Source organism: Seriola dumerili, unplaced genomic scaffold, assembly GCF_002260705.1.
Source record: "Seriola dumerili isolate Sdu_G_001 unplaced genomic scaffold, Sdu_1.0 BDQW01000191.1, whole genome shotgun sequence".
NCBI lineage: Eukaryota > Metazoa > Chordata > Actinopteri > Carangiformes > Carangidae > Seriola > Seriola dumerili.
In genome coordinates, this window is record NW_019174446.1 from 7,656,156 (window position 1) to 7,683,679 (window position 27,524).

Sequence of the window (27,524 nt, forward strand, 5' to 3'; positions counted from 1 at the left end):
AAATCATTTCTTCTCTTCATTCTCCTAAGGCATTAATTTAATGGTGAATCATGTGCAACATATACAGGATAGATTAATATGCTCTCTGTTAAGGCTATTGCTTATGTCAGTCTTGTGACACTGGTTGTTGATGAGCACAAAGTGGCTCAGCAGTCAAGGCTGCAGGTCATCAATCATGATTTATTAATGTGATGGAATAGCTGCTATGTAATCACAACAAAGTTATTTGAACAATAGCCTGACTACACAAGAGGCAGTATACTGTATATTACTAAGATGTGAATGACATATGGACTCATGGGAATCCCCTTCCATACCCTTGGATGTCCAATACTGTGTAGAAATCACTGACACTAATTGAAGCCAACATAATTGGATGTCCAGATATCTTCATTACAGTTCTGTATGGAGAGTTGAATTAAAATGAACTGAAAAGAAGTGACAAGTGTTCATGTAATTTTCATGTTTTTATGCTGGGAATTCTAAACAAGAAGTTTTATTGTCATTGAGGTGACCCTGGAAAACCCTTTAGCTAATGTTATGCTGCAGTCACTAGTGTTTGTATGGCTTATTTAGTCTATATGTTATACTGTATATACATATGTGTGCAGGACCTGTGCATAAGACAAGCCCAGAATCTCCACACTAAGAGCTCATTAGTGGAGGAGGCTGCTAATGAACTGATCAACATGCTGCTTGAGTTTGACCACAGTCAGAGAGAGGAGGTGGAGAGGGTTGAGGAAGAAAGTTGCACTGAGAGCAAGACCATGGACCACATGGACAGTGAAGGTATACTAACATTTTGCTTTTGAGGTCAAGTAGAATTGGATATGATAAGGTGCAATGAAACATGCTAGAAGAGAGACGGTTAATATCAAATAGCACATCACTACATGAATGCTTAATGAATAGAAAAGACATAACTAGTTTCTATTTGTATTTACAATGTTAGAGCTTGGTGTTACTTCACATTTGAAATTCCTCATGGGTCAAAGAGAACTGTAGTCAAATGCATTCATGTTCACTGTAAATGTGTCACCTCCTTCATCTCAGGTGAAGATGAGGGCCGCTCGGAGGGCCGTCTCTTCTCTAGAAACACTTTGCTGCCTCCTGCCAGTGTTGGCCCCTCCTCACCCTTGATGAGAAGAAAGAAGAAGAGGGATCTGATGGAAGTGATGGAGGAAGAAGCCCAGGAGTTGCTCTCCTACTTCAACCACCGCAACGTGGATGCCTTGCTTAGATTGACACGTAACACACTTGAGATGCTTCGCAAGCGCATCCACTCCTCCTCGCCCATGCATTTCTTGGGTGGGTCTCTTGTAACCATTTTGCTGCTCTCATTACTTTTCCCTATCTTAATATAAAAGATAAAAAATATAAAAATGTTCCATATAAAAGCTTGATTTTTGTTTTAATTTAATCATAAACTGTATATTTTGTTCCTATTGTAACAAAATTGCTTTTCCCATCCTGACTGGTGGCCAGCAGCCTCCTCTCTGTGCCAATACCACACTGTCAGCAGTGCATTTTTCAACTCTAAAGATAGCTCTTAGTCACTATTTTATCCCAACAGGGATATTTGACCACAAACTCTCATCATATATCATTTGTGTGACGTACCATATGTTCAGAGCTACTCTTCTCCCCCTGTAGCCGAGAGTGAGTCAACCAGTCATGGCAAAAGCAGCGGTCAGCAGGCAATCTTCAGAGTCAGTGTGACCCTCTCTATCCCTAACATTGCCATGGTTCCAGCGCTGGAGGAGGTTCAGCAGGCTTTAAACCGGGCTGTAGAGTGTGTGGTCAGTGTCAGCAAAGGAGTTGGCCAGTGGAGCAAAGACAGGATCTCCAAGGTGGGTTTGATCTAATGAAGGAGGCAGTAATTTGTAACATGTAATGAATTTATTCTCATAACTGTAACTAACTAATGATAATTACTGTAGTGTGCTAAACAAACCCTGAGATGTTCCCTTACATCTGTTTTTCATTTTGCAGAGAAAAATGAATGAAAGACGGATGACAGCTCTGAAACAGGACAGTTCTGAGAGTGAATCAGAAGATGGAGCAACAACATACAGGAGCCTGGCTGGTATGAGAGCACATGAGACCTTACCTCACATAACCTCAGCAGTTCACCAACTCATCACTTTTTCTGTCTATTTTGACTTCAGAGTTATTTATCCACATTGTTTCCAACATGCAGACCAGAACACTGTTCATTATCTACTGCACCACACTCACTTGATAATCAGATTTCCTTATTTCACAGCTCAGCAGAGCAAAGCCACATCTGACTGGGAGCAGACAGAATCTTGCTGATGGAAATGACATGAATATGTCAGTGGCTTTAGAAGGAAACATTTAAACAAAGACCTTTTGTCACTCAGATAGAGCAGCCCTTTCAGTCACATACCACAATAGCTAACACTGAGCTAATGTAGTGAAACGCTGAATGGTAATGGATGACAAAGTTGCAGGGTGATTGATTTGCTCAGAGGAACACAAACTTTGAGTGTAAAAGTGTCATGGTTTGCTATGGCAGACACTTTTTGTTAGATTTGTTTGGACTTTTCGCACTTCCTGTTTTATCTTGTAATTGGTTTCCTTGTGTGTCAGTGTTTTTGCTTCCTGTCTTGGTCCTGTTTCTGTGTGGTGATTGTCTGCCCCGCCCTAATGTGTTTCACCTGTGTGCAATCACCCTTGCCTCCCTTGTCTATATAGTCTCTGTGCTCCCCTTTGTCTGGGTCAGTTCGTCTGTTGTCTCTCTGTTGTTCTCTGGGTTTTCCTCGATCTGTTCATGTCTGTTTAATCATCAATCTGTTCACGTGGCCTGCTCATCTCTGGTATGTCCCCGAGCTGTCCATGTCTGGTTTGTCCGTAGTTTGTTTATGTCTGGTTTGTTTTCGGTCTTTTCATGTTACCTGTTCATGTTCTCCTGTTGTCATCCCCTGTGGTTCCCTGTGCTGTTGTATAAGTTCCTTTTTGTTAGTTTAATAAACCTGTGTGCACCGTCTCCCATGCGTTGGCTGCATTTGGGTCCAGCCTTACCCCTCTAACCCTGACAGTTGTGACAAAAAGTTGGATATGAACATGTTCTGTAGGTATACATTGGAATCAAAGTTAGTCATAGTGATTTTAGTTAAATATATGACCAGGTATCCACTGATTTGAGAAACATATACAGGGTTACAAAAAAATCAAGTGATTATATATTTGAAGAATCATTTCCAAGTGTCCACACCTGTAGCTGCAGCACTCAAACTTTGTTATAAACACTTGTTATAAGAGTCCAACTCTCTCTGGACAAGCTTTAACTGATGTGTAATTATGTGTAATAATGATCTATGTAATAATGAAAAATCTGTTGTGTAGATGCATCCTTTGCACCCACTGTCTGTAGATTCTATCAAAACATATATTTTGTCCTCCAAACTCTTTCCAGATGGCAGCACCTCAGACATTTCAGCGTATGTGATTCAGGCCATCCCATTCCAAGCCAGAAACTACTACAAGAGTGTGTCTGAGAACAAGGAGATAGTCAAACTGGTGTCTGTCCTCAGTACCTCCATCAGCTCCACCAAAAAGGTACATGTTTATTTTAACAAGATTTGAATTGGATAAACCTGTACAGATCTATCTATTATGTATTTATTATATCCTGTCTGCTCCAATAACACATGTCCACTGTAAATGGACAAAGCCAACAATTGTATTTACATAGGTAATGTTTCCCCATTTCCCACATAACTCCTGTTTATGTTAATGTGCAGGAAGTGATGACTGCTTTAGACCGTTTTAGCCGTTACCATCACATCTGGAGAAAGGACCGTGAAGACACCATGCAGAAGTACAATAAACTTAATGACTGATAATCATATCTACCACTGAGAATTTTGTTTCTATGCATCAAGTTACTGCCATTAAAACAGTACTAACCATCATGTCAATGCTTTTTTGGTTTGTTTTTATCTTACAGATTCATCCAGGGCAGTCCCTTGCTTTCAGAGTTTGAGAGCCAGATTCTTTTCTATCGAGATCTGGAGCTGGAGATAAACTCAGAACCAGAGTTCATTACAGTAGGAGCTTTGGCTCTATTCACAGGTTAGATTAGGTTCTTTGCTGGAACTGTCTTGCTGCCTTTGATACCTATAATCAGTACCTTGCTCCTATAAAATACAGCACTTTCAATTTCATCATTATTGATAAGGAGTCTAAAGAAAATTTGACACCCAACACTTCCAGCCTGTCCATTATTGATCTCTGCATGTATCTATTTCTTTGTACTAGCGGACCTGAAGATGTCCCTCACAGCTGAAACCAAGAACTGGATGGTGGACTATGGACTGTACTGTAACAGGAAATATCGCTCAGAGATGGAGCAGATCTTTGCTTTTGTAGATGAAGCAGGAAAGAAACTGAATCGACAGATCAAAGACCTGGATGATATTCGCATCGCTATGGCAGCACTCAAGGAGATCAGAGAGCAGCAAATATCTATTGATTTTCAAGTTGGACCTATAGAGGTAAAGCACAGCATCATGTCCTTATTATTCCTGATGCCCTTTCCATACACACACAAATGCACACAGTGAGAAATGCATCAATGTTTCCAGTAGTGTACTTGACACTATTTTAGCAGTGTCTAAGTGTGTCAGTTGTGTGTGTATAGTAAGACTGGTTATCAATTGCAAAGTGTATACATTAAGGTTACTTTAGTTTGTATGAACTTAAAGCCTTTAAGTAATATTTATGAAGGTGTTCTGTCCTCGAACAGAAGCTCAAAGTGAAACTCTTACATGTTTTATGTATAGGTTTGATTAATAAAAATTAGGATGTACTTTATGTGTGATTTTTTTCAGACAAATTTAGCATCTTTTTTCTTCCGCACAGGAGTCTTATGCCATGCTACATAAATATGAGCTGTCAGTGGCAAAAGAAGAGGCCGATAAGGTGGATACGCTACGTTATACTTGGGAAAAGCTGCTGTCCCGGAGCACAGAGGTACAGAACGAGCTGGTAGCCCTGCAGCCAAACTTCAGAGGAGAACTGGTCAGCAACGTGGGGACCTTCCTGGAAGACTGTCAACACTTTTACCAGGATTATGAGAAGGTAAAGAAAAAAGAGACAAACAATGCAAGATACAAGTGCACACGTCTGTACATACTGTACACTAAAAGGCTCAGACAGTCTTCTCATCCACCTACATTATTGTGCTGATTACCCATCAAGCTATTTATTTGAATTACAGCACGTGATTAATGTGGCTTCATTAACACTTGGTTCAGTAACAGCTGGCAAAGACTTACTTTTTCCTCTGCTTCAGGATGGCCCCATGGTGGTGGGGCTTGCTCCTCAAGATGCCAGTGATAGACTCATCATGTTCCAGGTTTGTTACTGACGATCTGAATTGGGCATAATAATTAATTAATCTGTTATTAAGTCTGTCAGTCAGTTTGTATGTTAATAATTTTGGTCTGACAATTGACCTGGTTCTCTACAAAGCCAGTTACAGACTTATGTTCAAAAGGATTTTTTTTGCCATTTGTCATTTTATTTTTCATTCATTAATGACATAATTGTGTTTTTTACTGTGTGTACATACATGGAGAATCACATGTTTTACTCCTAATCTGCAATGGCTGAAACACATAGCAGCTGAATTAGATTATTTTATAGAATTGGAATTTTTAGTACTTTAAAACAGTTCTTGAACTGATGTGGGATATTTTATCGCCATTCTTCTCTTTAGAATCGGTTTGACAACCTGTTCAGGAAGTACGTCACTTACACAGGTGGAGAGGAGCTGTTTGGACTTCCTGTTACCCAGCATCCTCAACTGCTGGAGATTAGGAAGCAGCTGGCTCTGCTGCAGAAGCTGTATGGCCTTTACAGCAATGTCATCGAAACAGTCAATGGTTACTATGATATCCTCTGGGCTGACATCCATATCGAGAAGATCAATAATGAGCTTCTGGAGTTTCAGACGAGGTTAGACAGTTTATTTACTGTGATATTAATCTTTGTACCACATTTAAGTGAATTAAACTCATCAGTATTGAACCGTGACAAACAGAATTATGCTGACCTGAGCTTAACTGTAAGTGAAAATTCTTCTGAACCTAAAACAAACAAGACTTAGACCAAACAGAACTCCACTGATGATTTATTGAGCAAACTGAAAAAGAGGCTCTTGCACATAGTAATCAGGCAATCATATATCATAATATAATCATAATCATATATCCAATAGAAAGTGTCAAACATCAAATTTGAACACTACTATATCAAGGAAACAAAAATGAAAAACAAAGAATCAAATGAACTGATTTTCATTAGTCTGTCCTTCCCTTCAGCAGCGCCCCTTTCCTGCCTGATGCAAAGTCCTTTCCCCTGGAGTTATGCTATGAAATGTTTTTCATTAAGCATTGCATGAATGCTCCAAAAGATTTCAATTTCACCATTCCCATCCACGTTTATCTTTGCACTCTGTCCTCTACAAGGGTTTATTCGTTCTGCACATGTTGAAGGGAAATTGCAGGGGAAAGAGGCCTGAAGAATATTAAAGCATTTCATGAAATAGAAAAATAGTTTTTAATATGTCTCCACTTTTTGTGTTCTCCTGACAGTGTGAAAACTGGTTGAAAGTTGTAAGCAGTTAGCAGTCACAAGGGGAATATGTGCTGATGTAGGAGTTGAAGAAGACAGGACAGCTCTGTCCTCTGGCAGACATGCTGTCTATCAGTTTTAGAAGTGTTACTTTGGGCCGGGTACACTGTGCAACTGTGCAGTGTTGCTGGTGCATGTGTGTCTCAAAAGGACACAGACATACATGCCTAGCCTCTGAATTAACTTGTTTGACCTGAATGACTCTCTAATTTGGTAGACTGGTATTAGCTATGACTTTGTTTACTGTTGTATCCTTTTAATTACCAGGTGTCGCAAGCTGCCTCGCGCTCTGAAGGATTGGCAGGCATTTTTGGACCTGAAGAAAACAGTTGATGAATTCAGTGAGTGCTGCCCCTTGCTGGAACTCATGACTAACAAGGCTATGATGACACGCCACTGGAAGAGAATTACTGAGGTCAGAGAAACTAGGCCAACAACATACCACTGCAGTCATCAGTTATTTTCGTTTAAGAGAGTTTTCATTAAGACATACTCTTGTACTTATATAACAGGTGTTGTCTTGACATTTGGTATGAATAGACAACCTAGTTTCTATACTTTGACCAAGATATTTGTATGGTTTTGTGACCAGGTGACTGGGCACACCTTTGAGGTGGAAACTGATACATTCAAGCTACGCAACATTATGGAGGCCCCTCTGCTCAAGTATAAAGAGGAGATTGAGGTAAGAATGAATAGTGGGCTACTTATATAGGAAACAATAGGTATGAAAAGCACCTTTTGATGATGAATAAAATTATGCCTTTACATCTTTTGACTGTTTTCACTGGTGAAATGCATAAGTGATATTGAAATAAATTAATGAATGGCACAAAAAAATGAAAATGTTGAAATAAATTTTGATCAGTGATGTACTTTATGCACATCCCACTTAGTGTTGATGCTAATGTGAATTAAAATTGAATTTACCATAAAAAAATAATTCAGCAGAGGCAGGGATTTCCCCCAGGGAAATCGCACTCAGATTGGATGTATAGCATGAGGTAACGGAGCTGCAATGTGCCTTAATATCATTTTTACAATCTAGTGAGCATTAATCCTGGTGCCAAATAGATGTGTTTAAGATCTAGCATTATTTTCATACAGGCTATTAAATCAGCTGACAACACATTAATAATGGTGATGATAAATATCTAGCAGATGTCTTTATGGAGAACCTCCTTGTATTTTATATTTATTTAGTCTATGTATGTGGTGCGTCAAAAAATGTTACCGATAATATGATAATGGAAATGGAAAAAAAGATGAGTTGTGATAATATGTATAATTATAATTGATACTAATGATGATTATCTTGATAAAGGTTTAATAAAAAAAGTCAACACCTACATTTAACCCCTATGTATACATTTTTTCTTCCTATGGTACGTACTGTAAATACTAATGTGAAAATGTTTATTTGTAGTTCTCTTGTTAATGTGACAACAAATCCCTGCATTCCTTACACAGGATATCTGTATCAGCGCTGTGAAGGAGCGGGATATTGAGCAGAAGCTGAAGCAGGTGATTGCTGAGTGGGACAACAAGACCTTTACATTTGCTAATTTTAAGACCCGTGGAGAACTGCTTCTGAGAGGAGACAGCACATCAGAGATCATTGCCAGCATGGAGGACAGCCTGATGATTTTGGGGTCTCTTATGAGCAACAGGTATGTCAGTGTTGAAATTTATAGTAGGATTTTGATAAAAATCCTACTAGGAGATGTTATTTGATCACTTTATGGACTTCACAGCAACCAAACAAGCTGTCACTGTGTGTGGTATAATGTAAGGTTTACATGCTGATGTAACTTATTTCCCAGGTACAACACCCCATTTAAAGCCCAGATTCAGAAGTGGGTCCAGAATTTATCCAACACCACTGACATAATCGAAAACTGGATGACTGTTCAGAACCTCTGGATCTACCTGGAAGCTGTGTTTGTGGGTGGAGACATTGCCAAACAGCTGCCCAAGGTAGATTACATCACAGTGAATTATTCACATTTGATTCTCTAATTAAGTCTCCATTCCAGAGGGGTGATTGAAATGAAACTTTAAATACATTTGAAATAAACTCTTTGGTTTATAGGGAACATATTTCAAATACAGAAGCATTTTAATTATATTGTTTAATTACTGCCAATAATGTCCTTGTAGCATTAGTGTCCTATGCGAATCTCATATTTCAATTTTCAGTTGCACTGTAGTTCATGACCTAATGTACAAAACTACTGTAAAGTATGTAAACTGTAATTGCTGATATTCATTGTAAACAACCAAGTCGATTTTTTCATGTGACTTTTAGCAAAAACAAATATAATCTTATGGGGCTAGAACTGTGTCATTTAATTTTGGCACAGAAAATAAACTTTGACATTGGAAACAAAGCATGAGGTGAAAAAGTAAACAGTGGCGCTGAAAAATTTGTTTTGTAAAATGTTGTATTGGCACTGAAATAGATATTGGCATTGAAAAAGGTTCCACTGAAAATAAGAGTAATTTAAAAAGCTGCAATCTTATTTAATTTTGGTATTTTTTTGAATTATGGTGTGTTTTTCAATGTCAATCTTAAGATTTTTTTTAAATTTCTGTTTTTTTTCAGTGAGTGTTTTTTTTTTTTTTTTTTGGCTGTCACTACTTTTCAGTGTCACTCCTCACTATGAACTTTCTGTCACCGTTTTGGCGCAGGGGGGAGGGGCTTGAGTGGAAGAGCAGCCATGATTTATTCAGAGGCCTGATAGGACCACATATCGAGGCAATAGCCTCCACAAGTTCACCTGGAACTCCCGAACTGCAGGTAACTGTTTCTCTCTGCTGCTGTTCTTTCACATTGGACCGGATTGGGCCATTAACAGACATTAGGCTGTTTTTGCAGAAGTCCGCTGGAGCAAGCGCTAAAGTTAGCTAATACAAGTCAGCTAGCAAAAACCACAGGTTAGCTAACTGACCGTTAAACGACCGTTAAAAGTTAGCTTTAACCCAGACCTGTCCTATGTTTATAAAAAAAATAAAAAAATATAAAAAAAGCGGCAGAGAGAAGTAGACGTACCTGTGGTTCGGGAGTTGCAGGTAAATTTGTGGAAGCCATTGCCAAGGTATGTGGTCCTGTCAGGCTTCTGAATGTAATCACACGCTCCTTGCTCTTCCTCTCTTTTTCCAGTAAAAGAAAAGTGTTTAATTTTTCAGCTCAGATTTTGTTTTCAATGTCAAATTTTATTTTCAATACCAAAATTTAATGTCACTGATAATGACATGAATAATCAACTCAACCTTTCAGGAAGCAAAGCGGTTCTCCAACATCGACAAGTCATGGGTGAAGATTATGATGCGAGCCCATGAGATGCCCAATGTCGTACAGTCATGTGTGGGAGATGAGACCATGGGACAGCTGCTTCCTCACCTCCTTGAACAGCTCGAGATCTGCCAAAAGTCACTTACAGGGTGAGTATGAAGTACTAAAAGTACATAATTAACTCACATGTCAAAGTGATATGAAGATTTGAAGTCTGAGTAGTTTAAACATTATCCTAAGAGGAGTACTTTTGAAAATGGTTAGAAGAAAAATTATTTATTTTTAGTGTTGTGCTGACAGCTATTGTACATATATCAGTTTTTTCAAATATAAGCTCCTTTGAGAAAAACTATTGTAAGATTTTTTTTTTTTCATCATGCTGTCAAATAGCTATTTGGAGAAGAAGCGTCTACTCTTCCCTCGTTTCTTCTTTGTCTCTGACCCTGCCCTGCTGGAGATCCTGGGCCAGGCGTCTGACTCCCACACCATCCAGGCCCACCTTCTCAACGTCTTTGACAACATCAAATGTGTCCGATTCCATGACAAGGTGATTTTTTTTTTTTTCATCAAGCCACTTACAGTCTCTCATTGTTTATAGATAGATAGATAGATAGATAGATAGATACTTTATTTATCCCCTAGGGTAAAATCATGTGTTTATATTACACATTTGGCCTTTGAACAGGTCAGTGACACAGAACAGTGGCATCTTTCAAACCCTCTGACAGGAAATTTTTTTTTTTTTTTGCAGGATTGAAATGTTTGGAAAAACAAAAAAAAACAAAACAATTGCAACAGACAATAAAATAAAACACAAGGTCATACAAATTAGTTGACTAATTAGAACAGCGTAAGAAAAGAATATACTGTTTATACAAATTTCATCAGATTCTTTCCCTTACTTAAGAAGTGATGTAGAATAATCCATCTGTGATTCAAATCAATAAAACATGTCATCTTTTCCAGATATATGACCGTATTCTTGCTGTGTCATCACGGGAGGGGGAGACTGTGGAACTGGAGCGTCCTGTCACAGCAGAGGGGAATGTAGAGGTTTGGCTCAATGCTCTGCTGAAGGAATCCCAGAGGTCTTTGCACTTGGTGATTCGACATGCTGCCCTGACCATCCAAGACTCAGGCTTCCAGCTCATTGACTTCCTTAATTCCTTCCCTGCTCAGGTAGGCCAGAGTTGGATTCAAAGCAGTAATGGATAGGCCACACTTTGTGGTTGTAGAGACTAAAGGCTGTGTTTTGAGAGGAAAACATGTTAGAGACATGAAATTATATCAACTTCACCAACATAATGAACCTGTAAAATTCACTTTCCTTGACCATGTGTTGTCCTTAACCTATTTCCTGTATCATCAACTTCAATTTGGTATTCAAGGAAGTACAATACCTTTTTTATGGATCACTCAAGAAAGCAGTGATTACAATTTGAAGTTTCTTCAATACATGTTATCATCATGCAATGATTTGCCTATCAAATATTATTGTTCTTGATCTAGGTGGGCTTGCTAGGTATTCAGATGATGTGGACAAGGGACTCTGAAGAGGCTTTGACCAATGCCCGATATGATCGCCGCATCATGGCCAAAACCAACCAGCTCTTCCTGGACCTGCTCAACACACTGATTGACATGACCACAAGAGACCTGGGGTCTGTTGAGAGGACCAAGTATGAAACGCTCATCACCATCCATGTCCACCAAAGGGACATATTTGATGACCTGGTGAGTATGTTGTTCGTTTAGTAGTACTTTTAACCTTTTGTATGAAAATACAATGAACAATACCAACAAACTCTTGACAATTTCTGTTCAAGTTTATACCTAATCAGAGTTCCCTGGCCAAGATAGTTTTCCTTTTGTTAAACTGTATTTGATATTCACATACCCTAGGGTTTGGGTGTCAGAATACCAAATGGTGTTTTCTGCAAAAGTCAATCTGACAAAAGTTTTCAAAGGTTTTTTTGTATTGGCAGCCAAGTGATATTTAGACCTACAGAAAGGGCTGGCTTTGAAGTTTCCCCCTCCAGGCACAGCAAATTGCCTTGCTGGTCTCCAAAGTGAATAGAACAGGTGTGAAGTAACTTTATTTGGACATGTTTTTTATCATGATTATTTTACTCACTCATAAGTCGCTGTGGATAAAAGCATCTGCCAAATGAGTAAATATAAGTGTAATCCCCTCGTAGTTGTGTTAATTTATTCTTGATTTCTCTCTACTTTTCTCTTGTCCTGACAATTTTTCCAATTTTTTTGCTGTCCTCTTCACCTCACTTTCCTCTCCCATAATGTCTCCTGGTGCCCCTCTTCTATCCCATCCTTCTTTATCATCTCCTTTTGTTTCATCTCTCTACTCATCATCCTCCTTATTCTGCCCCCTTTTTTCACTGTACTTCACATATTAATTTTACCGATCTCCTTGACTTGCCTCTTTCCCCCTTCCTTCTCCCCTATCCTTTGCCTTCCTCAAACCTCATATTCATCTCATGGCCTCTCACCTCTTTTGTTTCATCCTCCTTTACCTGCCTCTCAACTTCTTTTTACCTGTAACCTTCCTGTCACTTCCTGTCACCCCATGCCCCCTCATACATCCTGGCCTTCCAACCCGCCTTCCCTCTTTCTTCCTGCTTTTATCTCTCACCTCACATCACCACCTGAATGGTGCCTTTCAATTTTCTATTCTTTGCTTGCCGTCTTCTCTCTTCCCCTTTTCTCCATCCTTTCATCTTTATAATCTTCTCTCTCCTCCAACCTCTTTCCTCTTTCCCTCTTCTGTTCCCTTCTCTTCGTTCCTCCTCCTCTCTCTTGTCCTCACCCTTACTCCCTCCAGTGCCGACTGCATGTCAAAAGCCCCAACGACTTTGAGTGGCTGAAGCAGTGCCGTTTCTACTTCAATGAGGACTCAGACAAGATGATCATCAACATCACAGACGTGGGCTTTGTCTACCAGAATGAATTCTTGGGCTGCACAGAAAGACTCGTCATTACACCGTTGACTGACAGGTAGAGGGCAATACATGAGGGCACACACATGAACACACTCATGAAGGCAGAAATAAAATGTTGGGAATGTTCATTTAAATGTACTGACCAGCAAGCAAACTCAAATGATAAACAGACACGCATTAATAGTCATTTATATTTGGCCCACAATTATCCAACAGCTAACAGTGTTACAAAGTTTGAAAGATGACACAACCTGGGATTAATTGCACAGTCTCATAAAAAATGCAGTTTCTATGGTTTACTTATTACTGGACTTGAGGAGCAGACAGACAGGGAGAGAGCTGCGCCATTGGGAAGAGGAAGAATTAGAAAGGAGGAGTAGGCCCTCTTGCACAGTGTTCATCACCTCTATCAATGACAGAACATTTGACTGACACAGAGACAGGAGAATCACACATAGTAAGGGAGGCAGGAGTCCACCAACAACCACTGCCAGTCATACAGACACAGAGAAAAGGAAATATGACGGAGAGTAAAGATGAGGGTAGACAAGAAGGAGGAGATGAGAAGGGACAGCAGCAGGGAGGGAGTTACCAGCAGACATCAGACAGCAGCTCGCCAAAGAAGTGGCATGCCGGCCTTATGACTGAAGGCGCCAAGGCAGTCCTGATTCTCGCTGCCTTTTTTCCCTGTCTGAAACATTATCTGATTCCTTCTCTTCGGTTATTATGTGATTTTCTGTTTTCCATTCAATCACTCACTGTTTTTACTAGTTCTATTTCACATTCTCTGTCCTTAATTCTCTCTGCCACTGCACTAGGTCTGAAAATGAGTCAAAGTGGAACTGGTACCTCATGAAAGCAGAAACATTGATGATTAGAAAAGAATCATTTTTGGAGATTCTTTTTCAATAGCAATAGTCTATTTGTTCTATATTCTCTGAAGTACACGAAAATTGTTGCATGCGCAGTTTGCCGTGATATTTGACTAGAGGCCAGCTATGCAGTGAAAAGGGAGCACAATCTTTAGCCAGAGGGCCAGGGTCAGGTCCCAGTGTCAGTCATCCTCTGCTGAAGGGTCTTTGAGCAAGACATTGAATCCTCATTGGTTTCAGGGGCAGCCCTCTCCTGCTGTGCCTGACCTCCAGCCTCCCTGTGGAGAATCATATCACATTATTTTTATTGTGTGATAAATTGGATATGAGGGGAATGAAATGCTTTGTGAGAAATCAAATTCTTAACCTTATTTATGCCTATGAAATTGAAGTGTGTGTCTGTGTCTGTTTGCTCAGGTGCTACATCACCTTAGCCCAGGCTCTCGGTATGAGTATGGGTGGAGCCCCTGCTGGTCCAGCAGGAACAGGTAGGACTTTAAAATCTTTCTTAAAATACAGTTTTGTTTTATTTATATTTATTTATATTTTATATTTATTTTGCCCACTTTTGGAATCTGCTCAGTGGTCCCTTCCCTTGTTAGATTAAAGTGGTGATTTCTAACCTGGGGTTTGGGACCTTTCCAAGAGTTTCCAACATAAATCTCAAGTGTTGTCAAATGATTGATAGGGCAGGAAAGACACATTATTATATAGAAGCCCTGAGAGGCGAGTGAAAATTTAGATTTTTAAGTGTTTGTTTTTGTAATACTCATTCAAAAGAGGCTCAAGTGCACAACTCCCCCAGTCTAAATAGAACTAAAAGCATTCATGTTTTTTTTTTTTTTTTTTTTTTTTTTTTTTTTTTTTTTTACAGATGATTTTAAATTTTTCCATGTATTCTAAATACAAGGCACATATATTGTGTGTTAGCAAGATATATGAAATGACTGTCATGTCTGTCTTTTGGCTAGAAATGTGTTTTTATGAGTCTTTCTGCTCAAGAGGCTTTTCGAAGTCAGGTGAGATAGTATAAAAAGCTACAAAGCCCATGTAATTAGGTCACAGTGAATGTATGGCTTAAAACATGGGACTTTCACTCAGGGGACTAGGGTTTTGTGGATGAAATGAGTATTACAAAAACAGAATACAGAAAAACCCTGACCAAAAAAAAAAAGCATCCCCCTGCACATACTCACGCCCACTCCCCCAAAAAACCACAACACTTCAATTTTTTCAACTTCTAATTTTAAGGGATCACAGGATTAGTTTTAGGAGGCGTTATGGTATGAGAATTTATTTGCTTTTCTGTTTGCATTTAAATAGTTGCTATTCATTGTAGGATGTGACGAATCTGCCTTTTGTTATTAGGTAAGACTGAGACCACAAAAGATATGGGTCGCTGTCTGGGAAAGTATGTTGTGGTCTTCAACTGTTCTGACCAGATGGACTTCAGAGGCTTGGGGAGAATATTCAAAGGTAAAAGTCACAAAGCAATTGGTGCTATTATGTTATGCAAATTGCTATTGCAGATAAAGCAGAAACACAAAAAGCAATGGGATAGAACACTAAAACAGCTAAAAGGTTTGTACACCGCTTAAGAGTTTCAGTATAAGTGAGGACTACAGATTTTTTTCATCAATCATAACTAGACAAGGAACAACTGGGTATATTGAATATTTTGAAGTTAAGTCCTGCTCCATAAAATTGCATGTGTCTGATTTCCAGGTCTGGCTCAGTCTGGTTCCTGGGGCTGTTTTGACGAGTTCAACCGCATCAATCTCCCGGTTCTGTCTGTGGCAGCCCAGCAGATTGCGATAGTTCTCACCTGCAAGAAGGAACGCCGCAAAAACTTTGTCTTCACTGATGGAGATAATGTGGATATGAACCCTGAGTTTGGTATCTTCCTTACCATGGTTGGTGACACAACAGAACTATAATGTTATGCTTTGCCATGTTAGGTTGTCTGTTGTAGAAAGTTACATGTAAGATAGAAGCTGGTTCATGCACCTGGGTACACAAGCCTGTGTGCACAAAGTAACATCACAAGAACCTCTGGTTTTAGTTGCTGGATTTATAGCATGAAGATACAATTAAAATCCAAGGAAAAAACTAGAGAGGATGCAATATGCTATAAATAATATAATAATTTAAGATATGAGTGTAGCTGAATGAAATCGACCTGGACCATGTCTTACTTGACAAACCAGTTTGTACAATATTCAACACAAGGGTCTGCCTCTTAATAATAATAATATTAGCCAGTGTTCATTACCATACTCCTCATACATTAATAGTTGGATCACTTTATCTCCTTTGGCACAGTTGCTATCCCAAGGCAAGTCATTAAACAGAGAATGGTGCAATAATTCTCCAGCTCCCATGTGGGGAGAGGGGTCAGAACTGTGTGTGTGTAAGTAAGTCTATGTTATGTCCCTAAAACTGTCCTATGACAAGATAAGTGTGAGTGAGTAATGCATGCACATATATATGTGTATAGAGACAATAATCAAAGTCAACCTCTGGGGGGAGGAGGGCCTGAGCTGTGTCCATAGGGATTTAAGTAGCTGAAGGATAGTGTTTTCTATGAACATTAATGATGATCCAGTATTAACTTTTTTTTTAACACATTTTTTGTAGTTCGTAGATTTTGGTGTACAACCATCATGAGTAAATACAAAGAGACTGCAGGCAATGTACATCGATGTGTTGTAAATTGTACATATTGCATAAGCTTGCTTTTTTGTATTTATTTGATGCATTATTTGAAACAGTATAATCTGATATCTAAATGTTCTATGTAATACAATATTCAATGTTACATTGTCCTCATAATTATCATCAAAAGTGTGCCTATTTTCAACCCATTTTAAACTCCTCTTCTGCTTTTATAATCAGAACCCAGGTTATGCAGGTCGCCAGGAGCTTCCGGAGAACCTGAAGATCAACTTCCGCTCTGTGGCCATGATGGTTCCTGACCGTCAGATCATTATAAGGGTAAAACTGGCAAGTTGTGGGTTTATAGACAACATGGAGCTGGCCCGCAAGTTCTTCACTCTTTACAAGCTGTGTGAGGAGCAACTTTCCAAACAGGTAAAAAAAAAAAAAAAAAGATTTGGGTGCAAAATGTGACACTTTCTCTTCTTGTCTCACATGATTAGAAACTATATACTTGGGTATTTTTCTGGTTTGTTATTAGACTTTTAGATTTTAAAACCTTACTTCAGCTTTTGGTAACTTCCCTATCACACTTTTTTTCTATTTACAGTATTTCAGTTGCTTCATTTATTGGGTGGATTGCAGTAGATACAATGCAAAGGCACAACAAGGCCAAAAATACTGAATATGGAGAAAAGAGTAATTTTATTCACACTCATATAAACTGCAAGTATTAAGTGATAAAGCCAAGCTTTGGGTCACTACACCTTTGAGGGAATCCTAGGGCTTCTCACAGTATCAAATTGAGCACATCTGTGCCTTGTCATGCAGGTACAAATGGAAAATGCAGTTCACAATTATAGTTCTTAAGATCCAAAACAAAAGCTGTGTCCGCATTTGAAGGAAAGGGTTTTGGGTCAGTGGTTAAGGTTAGGGTAAGTCTCCAGGAAATGTGGTGTAAATGTAATCTATGTAATGTTCTTATAAGTGTGTGTGTGTGTGTGTGTGTGTGTGAGAGAGAGAGAGTGTGTGAGAGAGTGTGTGAGAGAGTGTGTGAGAGAGAGTGAGAGAGATCTTTAAACGGATGCTAAGGTTTAAAAGTCACCTAGTGCCTGCAGTGGAGAGCATCACAATTACTAGTCTGTGACTCATTCATTTTCTTATCAACTGCATTATTATTTAATTGTGGTGTGAGTATCATTGAAATACTAAATGTTTAAATGCTTCTTGCCGAGGCTTGCAGCAAAGGCAGAATAGAGAAAAGGCTGGTTTGCAAACTTATTAGGATGAATCCAGTGATATCAAAGTAAATCAAACTGTTCTCTCTGACTGCCCAGGTTCACTATGATTTTGGCCTACGGAACATCCTGTCAGTTCTGCGAACACTGGGAGCAGCCAAGCGAGCCAACCCCAGTGACACAGAGTCCACCATCGTCATGAGGGTCCTCAGGGACATGAATCTCTCCAAACTGGTCAGCCTAGAATAGAATAAAATATAGCATCCGATAGATAATCTTACTATTGCAAAACAAAATTGGAGAATAGAACAACCAAGTAAATTTCTTTCAATACATTTTCATGAGCTGATAATAGCAAAAAAGAGTAAATTATTGATTTGATAACACATAAAATAATCATAACAGAGCAGACAGTTTCATTAGTTAGATAGATTTAGGATGAATTATTTTCTGTTTTTTTGTGTGGGTTTTTGCTAACTTGGGTCACTGTGTATGCATTTCTGTGTTTGTTAGATTGATGAGGATGAGCCGCTCTTCCTGAGCTTAATTGAGGACCTCTTCCCGGGAATCCAACTTGATAAAGCAGGCTACCCTGAGCTAGAGGCTGCCATTGACAAACAGGTAGGAGGGAGTGAGGGATGAGTTTGTCTATGCCAGAGAAATTCAATGGGATACAGGGATGGGATGAATACAGAGGGAGTGAGTGAAGAAGGAGAGGAAAAAGTAAAGCCAGGCAGAAGACTAATGGACTGTGAGACCATTGTATCTTTAATGTCACTCCTAACCGCCTCAAGATACAGCACCCAAAGGGATATGAATGGTGTCATTTACCATTTGTCAAGGACCTAACCTAAGTAACTGTGGCGAATAGTGCAGAGAAAATACAAAGTAAGAGATAAAGTAAAATTTTAGGTCTTTAGATTACAACATTGTCATGTGTATGTCTCTCACTGTTATGTGCCATCATCTATCCATTAATGTATGCTTGTCTTTGTATCTCTGCATGTATCTTCTTTAAATATGTGTGCACCTGTATGTGATTATCATACAGTATAATATGCTGTCTTAACAGTATCATTCCAGATCATGTCACTGTACTTTGTATACATACATGGTTATTAATTATATTCCCCCAGGTTGAGGATGCAGGTCTTATAAGTCACCTTCCTTGGAAGCTGAAGATAATCCAGCTGTTTGAGACTCAGAGGGTCCGGCATGGCATGATGGCCCTGGGTCCCAGTGGGGCCGGAAAGACAACTTGTATACACACACTGATGAGAGCTATGACAGGTAGGGTTTCATGCATGTTTTGGGATGTACAGTACTGTACAAACAGTTTAGGCACTTTAGATGTTTAGATTCCTATCCAACATGCAGTACCATCAGGGAGGCATCTGATTGGTCCCAGATTCACTCTGCAGCATGAGACATTAACTTCAAACATACAGCCAGAGTCATAAAGAACTATATTCAGAGACAACAAGCACAAGGGGTCCTGCAACACCCAGCCCTGATCTCAACATCGAGTCAGTCTGGGATAACATGAACAAACAGAAGACACTGACACAGCCTGAATCCACAGAACTGTGGCAAGATGTTTGGAACAACCTACCTGCCAAGTTCTGTGAAAAACTGTACCACTACATCAAATATTGATTTTATGCAAAAATTGATTTGATGTAGGTTTTTTTTTTTTATGTTTACTGCACTTTCTATTAAGTTAACTGATAAAGAAAAGAGAGGATGCTTTCAAAAATAATGCCATGAATAGTATTTTTATTTTAGTGCCTGAAACCTCTGCACAGTACTCTATGTTCAGAACTTGAAACTTGGGGTGACATGATAGCCGAGTGGTTAGAGTGCATACCAAATGGGTATAAAATCCCTCAGTGACAGATCACTGGTTTGTCTCTGCATGTCATTCCCATACTCACTCCCTCTGCATTTCCTATCTCACTCCACTGCTGCTGTCAAATAAAGGCATAAATGCGCCCGAAAAATAACTCAGAATAAACCAAAACTTGAAACTTGTTTGTCTGTGTGAAAGAGAGACAAAGCGGACACTGAAGAATAATCTTTTCTGCCATTAAACTTGAGATGCCACCTCACAAATCATTGTGCAAATATTGTTCTTTGTGTTCATCTTGTTGTATTAATAAAATTTTATGTGTTAGATTTACCTACCTTTCTTCTCCCAGAGTGTGGTCAGCCTCACAGAGAGATGCGCATGAACCCCAAAGCCATTACAGCCCCTCAGATGTTTGGTCGCCTGGACGTGGCCACAAACGACTGGACTGATGGCATCTTCTCTACGCTGTGGAGGAAAACACTGAGAGCAAAGAAAGGTCAGAAAAGTTCATCACTCAGTATTGGTTTCATTCCTGGAGGTGAGATGAGCTGACATTAATTAACTTTAAATTATAACTGATTATAAATGACCATTTGTTGCAGTTCATGTAAATGAACTTATAATCCTCAGAAATATTTCATTAGCATTATGTCATAACAGCATCCTCTCTGCTAAGTTAATATAAAAAGAGAGACGGGAAAATCGTTGAGAGGAATCTCCTCCTGTTTCAAGAAATGGTTCCTCAAATGATTAATTGGTATTAAAATCTATGATATTTCTTTTATTTTTCCTTTGAGAACTTTGGGAAAACCAGTTATGTTATTACATTGCAGAGAAGTTTAAATATCTTGGGACATCCTTGCATCCGTAGTTCAAAGCGGCACCAACAGCTGTTTTATCTTTCTACTCAGACCTATGCCTACACACGTCATTAATAATGTATGTGTGCATTGGGCTGAATATACATTATGTGTTTGCTTTTATGTGTCAAAATATGCATCTGATGTATTCAGTATGTGCTGTTATGCATATCTTTAAACAGGATGCATTGCTTATGTCTGTAAATTGCCTTTGTGCAGCTGTTTGCTGTTCATGCTGTTGATTTGTGCACTTGTTTCTTTGAGCAGACAGGAATCCAGTGTAGAAAGGTAAATGATGTGACAGAGCTAAAACTCCAGAGTGATATATTCTACAAGGAAAATAAATGCCCTGTGAAAATACAATAGATTTGCATTGTAATACTAGTGCAGCAACAGATTCCTGAGCCTTATCTATTTTAATAACTTGGGTAGAACTGATGGCTCATGTGCGTGTAAGCAGTCATGTTAATAATGAATTACTATGACTTTGTTCAATAGTCCTTTTGTTTAGTACCACAGAAATCAGGTCAGTGATCACGGAGCAACATTACTCATCTGCATCAGACCAAATGTCTAGTAATCTCACATTAGCATGAACCACATTCATTACTGACCAGCAGCTGTACTGCGTGATTTTTACTGACATGGAAAATAAGGGAAGACACGTAGAATGTACTTAAACAAACGATTTTTATTTAACAGAATTTAGTTTTTACTTAATTAAGGTAACAAAAATGGCATTTTCAACAAATAAGGCTGGCAGGTGGAACAAGCACCAGACTAACAAAAAAAATACTGAATTAACTGAACAGAAAATCAAAACTCAAACAGAAGACAATATGGTGCAAAGGAGGAGGGAGCCTCCTGAGTGCCAGGATGTATAGGTCTTTTATAATCTATGTGGAGGACAGTGGCGAACTGCGTCCCCTTCCCTGATAGCCTCCAGCTCCACCTAACCAGGAACCTGCAACATGAAAATACAGGACACACAACACAGCAACAACATGTAAAAGCCCTGGTAGAGGCCTTGGGGCCGTCACAAAACGGTTTCAGCTCTGCTGTTCCCTGCAAAATAATGACTAATGACATTGTTTTTATATTGTAGAGCCAGTCCATAAAAGCAAGTTGGTGACTCCCTACTGAACAGACACAGCAGTTTACCTCAACTATATCTATTGTAAAAAAAAAAAACAATGTTTTCTCTCTCAGGGGAGCACATCTGGATAGTCCTGGATGGACCAGTCGATGCCATCTGGATTGAGAACCTAAACTCTGTGTTGGATGACAACAGAACTCTTACTCTGGCAAATGGAGACCGTATACCCATGGCCCCAAACTGTAAGGTGGTTTTTGAGCCACATAATATCGACAATGCCTCTCCAGCCACTGTCTCACGCAATGGAATGGTGTTCATGAGCTCATCTGTGCTCAACTGGAGCCCCATACTGGAGGTGAATAAACTAAATAAAAGCTTTTTGCTCCACCATTATTAGAAAATTGTGTTTTTTATGGTATGATATATTGTAGTCATAACTGCTAAATAAAATCTACGTTAGTACACAGTGAATTCTTTCAGTGTGGATCTATCCTTTGAATGGATGTGAGCATTATAGACATGATACTCTAACATTCTTCAGTGTAAATTAAAAATGCCTGAAAAGGTGAAATAATTAGATAGTCCAGATTCCTGCAAGAAAAATAGTTTTCAGTTGTTGGTTCAGAGGATTTAACATTTTTGCTACACTACATCTGAATGCTATAAATAAACAACATATAACTGGGCCACAGAACCTTTTCATGTAATCTTAACTAACTGCTGTGATGTGCTTGCTACTCTCAGGGCTGGTTGAAGAAACGCTCCCCTCAGGAGGCAGAGGTGCTGAGGGAGCTCTTCTCTTCCTCTTTTTCTGAGCTCTACCGCTTCAGTGTGCAGTCCCTAGAGTTCAAGATGGACATGCTAGAGGCATTTGTCATCATGCAGTGCATCAACATGCTGCAGGGACTCATACCACCTAAGGTAATGTTACAACTAGTCTGACTCCACTCATACAGCACTTACTGTATATTTTAATGGTGAAGATGTTAATCCATCCTGCCAAGATGAAATGGCTACTGCAGTAAAAGATGAAATTTATATCGATAGAAGACAATAAATCACCCCCCCCCCCCCCAAAAAAAAACAAAACAAAACAAGAAAAACACCTGTTTAAATTCAGAAGGATAGCCAATTTGACACCACCAGCAGAACTACTTTGCCATAAAAGCATTAACAAGCAGAAATAAATTCTGTTTTTATCTTGTTCCTTCTTAAGTTGATTGGTGTTAGAGCCATCTTTACAACTGAAGTAATGTTCATTAGTAATGATTAGTTAATACATCACTCAATGGTTAAGTAGCTTTATTTTAGATGCAAGAATTGTTTTTCCCTTGAATTCAGTAATGTTTTGGAGGGCCTGGGAAACTTTGCATTCCCCCGTTGAGACTACCTTGTAGGCAAACATTTTGACCTGTTATGGGTACTTTGATACATGCTGATAGGCTCTGACCTATTTTTTGTGTTCAAGCCAATAAAACTTGATAAAAAGTGAGAACTCTGACATATGCAGAATTTTAAAAATATTTTTCTTTCTTACTATTGATGTACTCCCCTCTTCTTTTACCTTTGGTTGTTTCAATAGTCTTTGAAGTTTAATAGTTGTTACTCTACAGGAGCAATGTGGTGACTTATCCAGAGAGCACTTGGAGCGGCTGTATGTCTTTGCCCTGATGTGGAGCATTGGAGCCTTACTTGAACTGGCTGACCGGAGGAGGATGGATATCTGGCTGAGAGCGAATGACAGTATCCATCTGAATTTGCCAGAGATTTCTTGTGACAGCGAGGATACCATGTTTGACTACCATGTCACAGCAGATGGTATGCATGCATTGATAAACAGATGCTATCACCTGTTGAGTAGCTGCCAGGGAATATCAAAGCTGTTACTTGACAAGCGGAATTAGGCCTCATGTTGCACTTTAATTTGGCAGCAGGTGTAGGTTTATCACATCATACAGTGACATGAGAAAATATTTCTCCAATAGGAAAACAGCCTGGAAGCATCATCATCATCATATCGTCATATTATGTGCTTATTTCTACACTATGGTTTATCTGTTTAATGTATGCTCATTTTTCCTACTTCAAGGTCAGTGGATCCACTGGAGCACCAGAGTGGAGGAATATGTTTATCCATCTGAAATCACCCCAGAGTACAGCTCCATCTTGGTCCCCAATGTGGACAATGTTAGAACAGACTTCCTAATTCACACCATCGCAAAGCAGGGCAAGGTGAGGTGTGTGTGTGTGTGTGTATATGTATGTATATATGTATGTGTGTACGAGTCCCTCTTTATAGCTTTTTTAAGCTTTATGATAAAGTTTTAGAGAGGGTAGAGCCAATTTAATCTCTTCTCTTTTCAATGTATAATGCTTCATTTATTCCTGACACACACAAATGAACACACTTCAGATCAATAACATGGCAGAATGGCTGGATGCAGCATGGCTCTGCTGAAAGACCAGATTAAAATACTGTGGTCAATACTCTACTTAAAAGCCCATAAAATGCTCCACCACGTGGCATTCATCATATTGCTTGTGTGGATACGTGTGTGTGTAAGTGTCATTAGATCCATAATGCCACTAGAGGAAACTGGGGAGCTTCTGTATGCTGGTGCGTTTGTAAAGAAATGGTTTGTGTGGGGATGAGATTTCATTTGCTTCCATTCATTCTGGAAGCTCTTTCAATTCTATTTATTTTTTACAAGGTACATTTAATTTTCTTTTTTTCCCCCCCAGAGGCTGATCGGTTTAAATTGTGAATAGAATGTACTGATTTGAGAAAAAGGTTATTTCATAAGTTCAACTGTAATAAATGTCTATGATATCAGTAGTTTTTATGGCTGGTACACAGACAATAAACTCATACAGCATTATTTTTAATTAGCTTCACCTTCTTTGTCTGTTACCACAGGCTTTACCATTAACAGTCATTTGGGATCAGATGAGAACATGTAATACTCCCAAAGGCAAACTGGTCTTAGACTGAAGCTTTATAGTGTTATTGGATTTGTTAGCTCTTATTCACAGTGCTTTCTGAAATTTTAACTTGTAGCTATACACAAGCCTGTGTCATCAGTGAACTCATTGTTTTAACAAATCGATCTGTGAGGAGTCAAAACCAATTTGTGGTAGTCATAATGAATAATTGACAGTGATTACTAATCACTGAAGTTCAGGCCCTTTTCAAACAAGAGTATTAAAGTTCATAATTGTGCACTTTAAAAATGTCTCCCTCTTATCGTATTTCTTCGTCTTCACTGCTTTTTTTTAAATATCTATTGACCTTTGAGTACATACAGTATCTCCTTTGTTATGCCACTGCCATTTAGAAGTTTTTAACGCTTGGAAATTGCATTAAGATTGGAGAGCAAATTTAGCAGATAGATTTTTGTCTTGTATGAAAGTTTAGCCTGATAAAAAGACTATACATTTTTCTAGGCCGTTTTGCTGATTGGAGAGCAAGGAACAGCCAAGACTGTTATCATCAAAGGCTACATGTCAAAATATGATCCTGAGACCCATATTGGCAAGAGTCTCAACTTCTCTTCTGCTACCACACCACTCATGTTCCAGGTAAAGCAGAACCATCAATCTACAATCCTGTTAATTTAGATTCAGCAGCTCATTGTACCACTCTTTGCAGTTTTTTCTGACAGTGAAAGCTCTACATCTGCGTTGACTTGTCTTGGATTATCATGAACTTGTGAAGTCATATTGATCAGTGTCTGGTCTGATGAATAATGTGCAGGCTGGAGGAAGGAACACTGTCTTTTTTTCTGTACATGGCTAAGCTGCCCATTGATCAATCTGTCACAATGGATTATGTCTGAGTGGAACTTAATAGATCCTTCCTCTGTCTTTGTCTTTCCCTCACTTTTATCTTTTTCGCCACCATGTGTTGTCTTATTTTTTTCTTTGCTTCCCCTGTTTCTCTTTTTAGAGGACAGTTGAGAGCTATGTGGATAAGAGGATGGGGACCACTTATGGACCCCCTGCAGGGAAGAAAATGTCCATTTTCATTGATGATATCAACATGCCTGTCATCAACGAGTGGGGAGACCAGGTTTTGGATGATTTTAACATCATTAACATAACAGGATGAAAACACATAACATATCCCTTTTAAGTATATATATGTATTTGAATTAATGATAGGACTCTCATTTTGTCTCTCTGGCCTGAAAAACCATGAAAGATAATTTAAAACAAAGCATTATTAAGTTCAAGTAATTTTTAATGAAATGAAATTTTAGGCAGTTTAATTTTACACATTTTAATGATGTAATTTATAAAGTTAAATTAACTCATGCTAACAGCAAGGGTGTGCACTAACATGAACTGATAACAAATAAAAGTCCTTTTGGTTTAAGCTCTTACCGTTTTGCCCTCCATCATAGGTGACTAATGAGATAGTCCGGCAGCTGATGGAGCAGAATGGGTTCTTCAATCTGGAGAAGCCAGGAGAATTCACCAATATTGTGGATGTTCAGTTCCTGGCAGCTATGATCCATCCAGGAGGAGGACGTAATGACATCCCACAGAGATTGAAAAGGCAGTTCTCCATCTTTAACTGTACTCTGCCCTCTAATTCCTCCATAGACAAGATATTTGGTGAGTAAAAACAGTGTAACAGTGCAGTAGAATCAAGACATATAGTGATAAGACTGTCATCTTGCTAAAATACTACTAATACTGTAGTGAGATAAGGACTAATAATGAAAAGCATTTTATTTGCAATTTAAGTAATACATGTTAGTATTTCTTGCTACAATAATGAACTGATAAATGTGGGCTCAAATTTTAATTTCTTTACCCACACAGTATGCACAGTGTCTATGCTTTGGTCACTTTCTTGCTGTAGGTGTGATTGGTGAGGGCCACTTCTGTGCACGCCGTGGTTTCATTGAGGAAGTCCGCAGCACCGTGCCCTGCCTGGTGTCTCTGACTCGCCATCTCTGGCAGTTGACCAAGGTCAAGATGCTTCCAACGCCTGCTAAGTTCCATTACATCTTCAACCTGAGGGATTTGTCCAGGGTGTGGCAAGGCATGCTCAATACCAGCGCTGAGGTGGTCAACTCTGTCCCGGTGAGAAGATTTAAGCAACGTTCACTTAACTTACCCTGATCCTTAAAATGTCATGTTATTAAGAAAATGGTTAACATGACTAGATTTGAGATATGGCGAGTTTTTACAAGAATTAATGAACATTAAAAAATATTTCAGGCAGGGACAGTATTGCAGTGACAGCAGTGAAAGGGGATGACTACTGGCAGTGCTTTGTTGTATCTAAAGTAAATTGAAACTTCACAATAACAGTGGTCTGGTTGTATGTGTGAAGTACAAAAAAGTAGTGTATAGTAGCATAGCAAAATGTGGTGCAGAATACTGTGTAATACAGCAGAATAGCATAACCAACCTGATGATCAACCCCTTTTCTTATCTAGTAGAGTCACTATGTGACTACATGATATATTGTGATATAATATAGATACAATACTGGAGAGGGGATAGAAATGTTTTTTTGGTTTGTAAGAATAAAATGGGAAAAAAATCAACATCGGAAATTCTGGCATTGCAAGCTGAATTCTTGCTGAGGTGGCTAACTCTCTGTTGGTTTGTGGCTGCACTGAATAATAGAATAAAATGAAATATATCTTTTACCTCAGGCTGCCCAGAGTCTAGGCAAACATGCTCGACATAACTGCTGAGGCAGCCAACTCAACTCAGAAGACCTGAACTACAGTAGACAAGACTTAGAGTAAACTAAACCACTCGAACAAAATACTGGGGTATAAAATATAAATACAACTTTCCCAGGCTTTTATTTCATGGTGAGGTGCTGTATGTGCGGATTTCTACAATCAATAGATCTAATCAATGTCTGGCTTAATGAATTTCTTTGCTCATCTAAATCTTTTTTACCTCGTCATCAAACTCATACAATGATTCCACTAAAGAATGAAAGTTTCTCCATTATCACCACACCTGTCATTCTGGCTTGTAGGTAGCTGATAGACTGATAGACTGACCTTA

At 38.9% G+C, this 27,524-nt stretch overlaps 1 protein-coding gene across 1 annotated transcript in view; it reads left to right on the forward strand.

Annotated features, from left to right (window-relative positions):
• dnah5 (dynein axonemal heavy chain 5) overlaps positions 1–27,524 on the forward strand; it is a 100,126-nt gene that overhangs the window by 14,406 nt on the left and 58,196 nt on the right. Inside the window, exons 20-55 of the mRNA XM_022753641.1 lie at positions 612–789; positions 1,054–1,308; positions 1,654–1,850; positions 1,993–2,086; positions 3,440–3,582; positions 3,768–3,844; positions 3,974–4,098; positions 4,285–4,520; positions 4,888–5,106; positions 5,321–5,383; positions 5,747–5,985; positions 6,931–7,078; positions 7,256–7,348; positions 8,134–8,333; positions 8,487–8,640; positions 9,944–10,107; positions 10,349–10,505; positions 10,925–11,137; positions 11,468–11,692; positions 12,798–12,970; positions 14,205–14,275; positions 15,156–15,263; positions 15,513–15,700; positions 16,683–16,877; positions 17,780–17,914; positions 18,194–18,301; positions 18,817–18,970; positions 19,879–20,025; positions 21,599–21,840; positions 22,230–22,406; positions 23,099–23,303; positions 23,575–23,717; positions 24,930–25,064; positions 25,432–25,554; positions 25,889–26,102; positions 26,353–26,576. Coding sequence (XP_022609362.1) covers positions 612–789; positions 1,054–1,308; positions 1,654–1,850; positions 1,993–2,086; positions 3,440–3,582; positions 3,768–3,844; positions 3,974–4,098; positions 4,285–4,520; positions 4,888–5,106; positions 5,321–5,383; positions 5,747–5,985; positions 6,931–7,078; positions 7,256–7,348; positions 8,134–8,333; positions 8,487–8,640; positions 9,944–10,107; positions 10,349–10,505; positions 10,925–11,137; positions 11,468–11,692; positions 12,798–12,970; positions 14,205–14,275; positions 15,156–15,263; positions 15,513–15,700; positions 16,683–16,877; positions 17,780–17,914; positions 18,194–18,301; positions 18,817–18,970; positions 19,879–20,025; positions 21,599–21,840; positions 22,230–22,406; positions 23,099–23,303; positions 23,575–23,717; positions 24,930–25,064; positions 25,432–25,554; positions 25,889–26,102; positions 26,353–26,576 — 5,922 coding nt within the window. The remainder of the gene's footprint in view (positions 1–611; positions 790–1,053; positions 1,309–1,653; positions 1,851–1,992; positions 2,087–3,439; positions 3,583–3,767; positions 3,845–3,973; positions 4,099–4,284; positions 4,521–4,887; positions 5,107–5,320; positions 5,384–5,746; positions 5,986–6,930; positions 7,079–7,255; positions 7,349–8,133; positions 8,334–8,486; positions 8,641–9,943; positions 10,108–10,348; positions 10,506–10,924; positions 11,138–11,467; positions 11,693–12,797; positions 12,971–14,204; positions 14,276–15,155; positions 15,264–15,512; positions 15,701–16,682; positions 16,878–17,779; positions 17,915–18,193; positions 18,302–18,816; positions 18,971–19,878; positions 20,026–21,598; positions 21,841–22,229; positions 22,407–23,098; positions 23,304–23,574; positions 23,718–24,929; positions 25,065–25,431; positions 25,555–25,888; positions 26,103–26,352; positions 26,577–27,524) is intronic.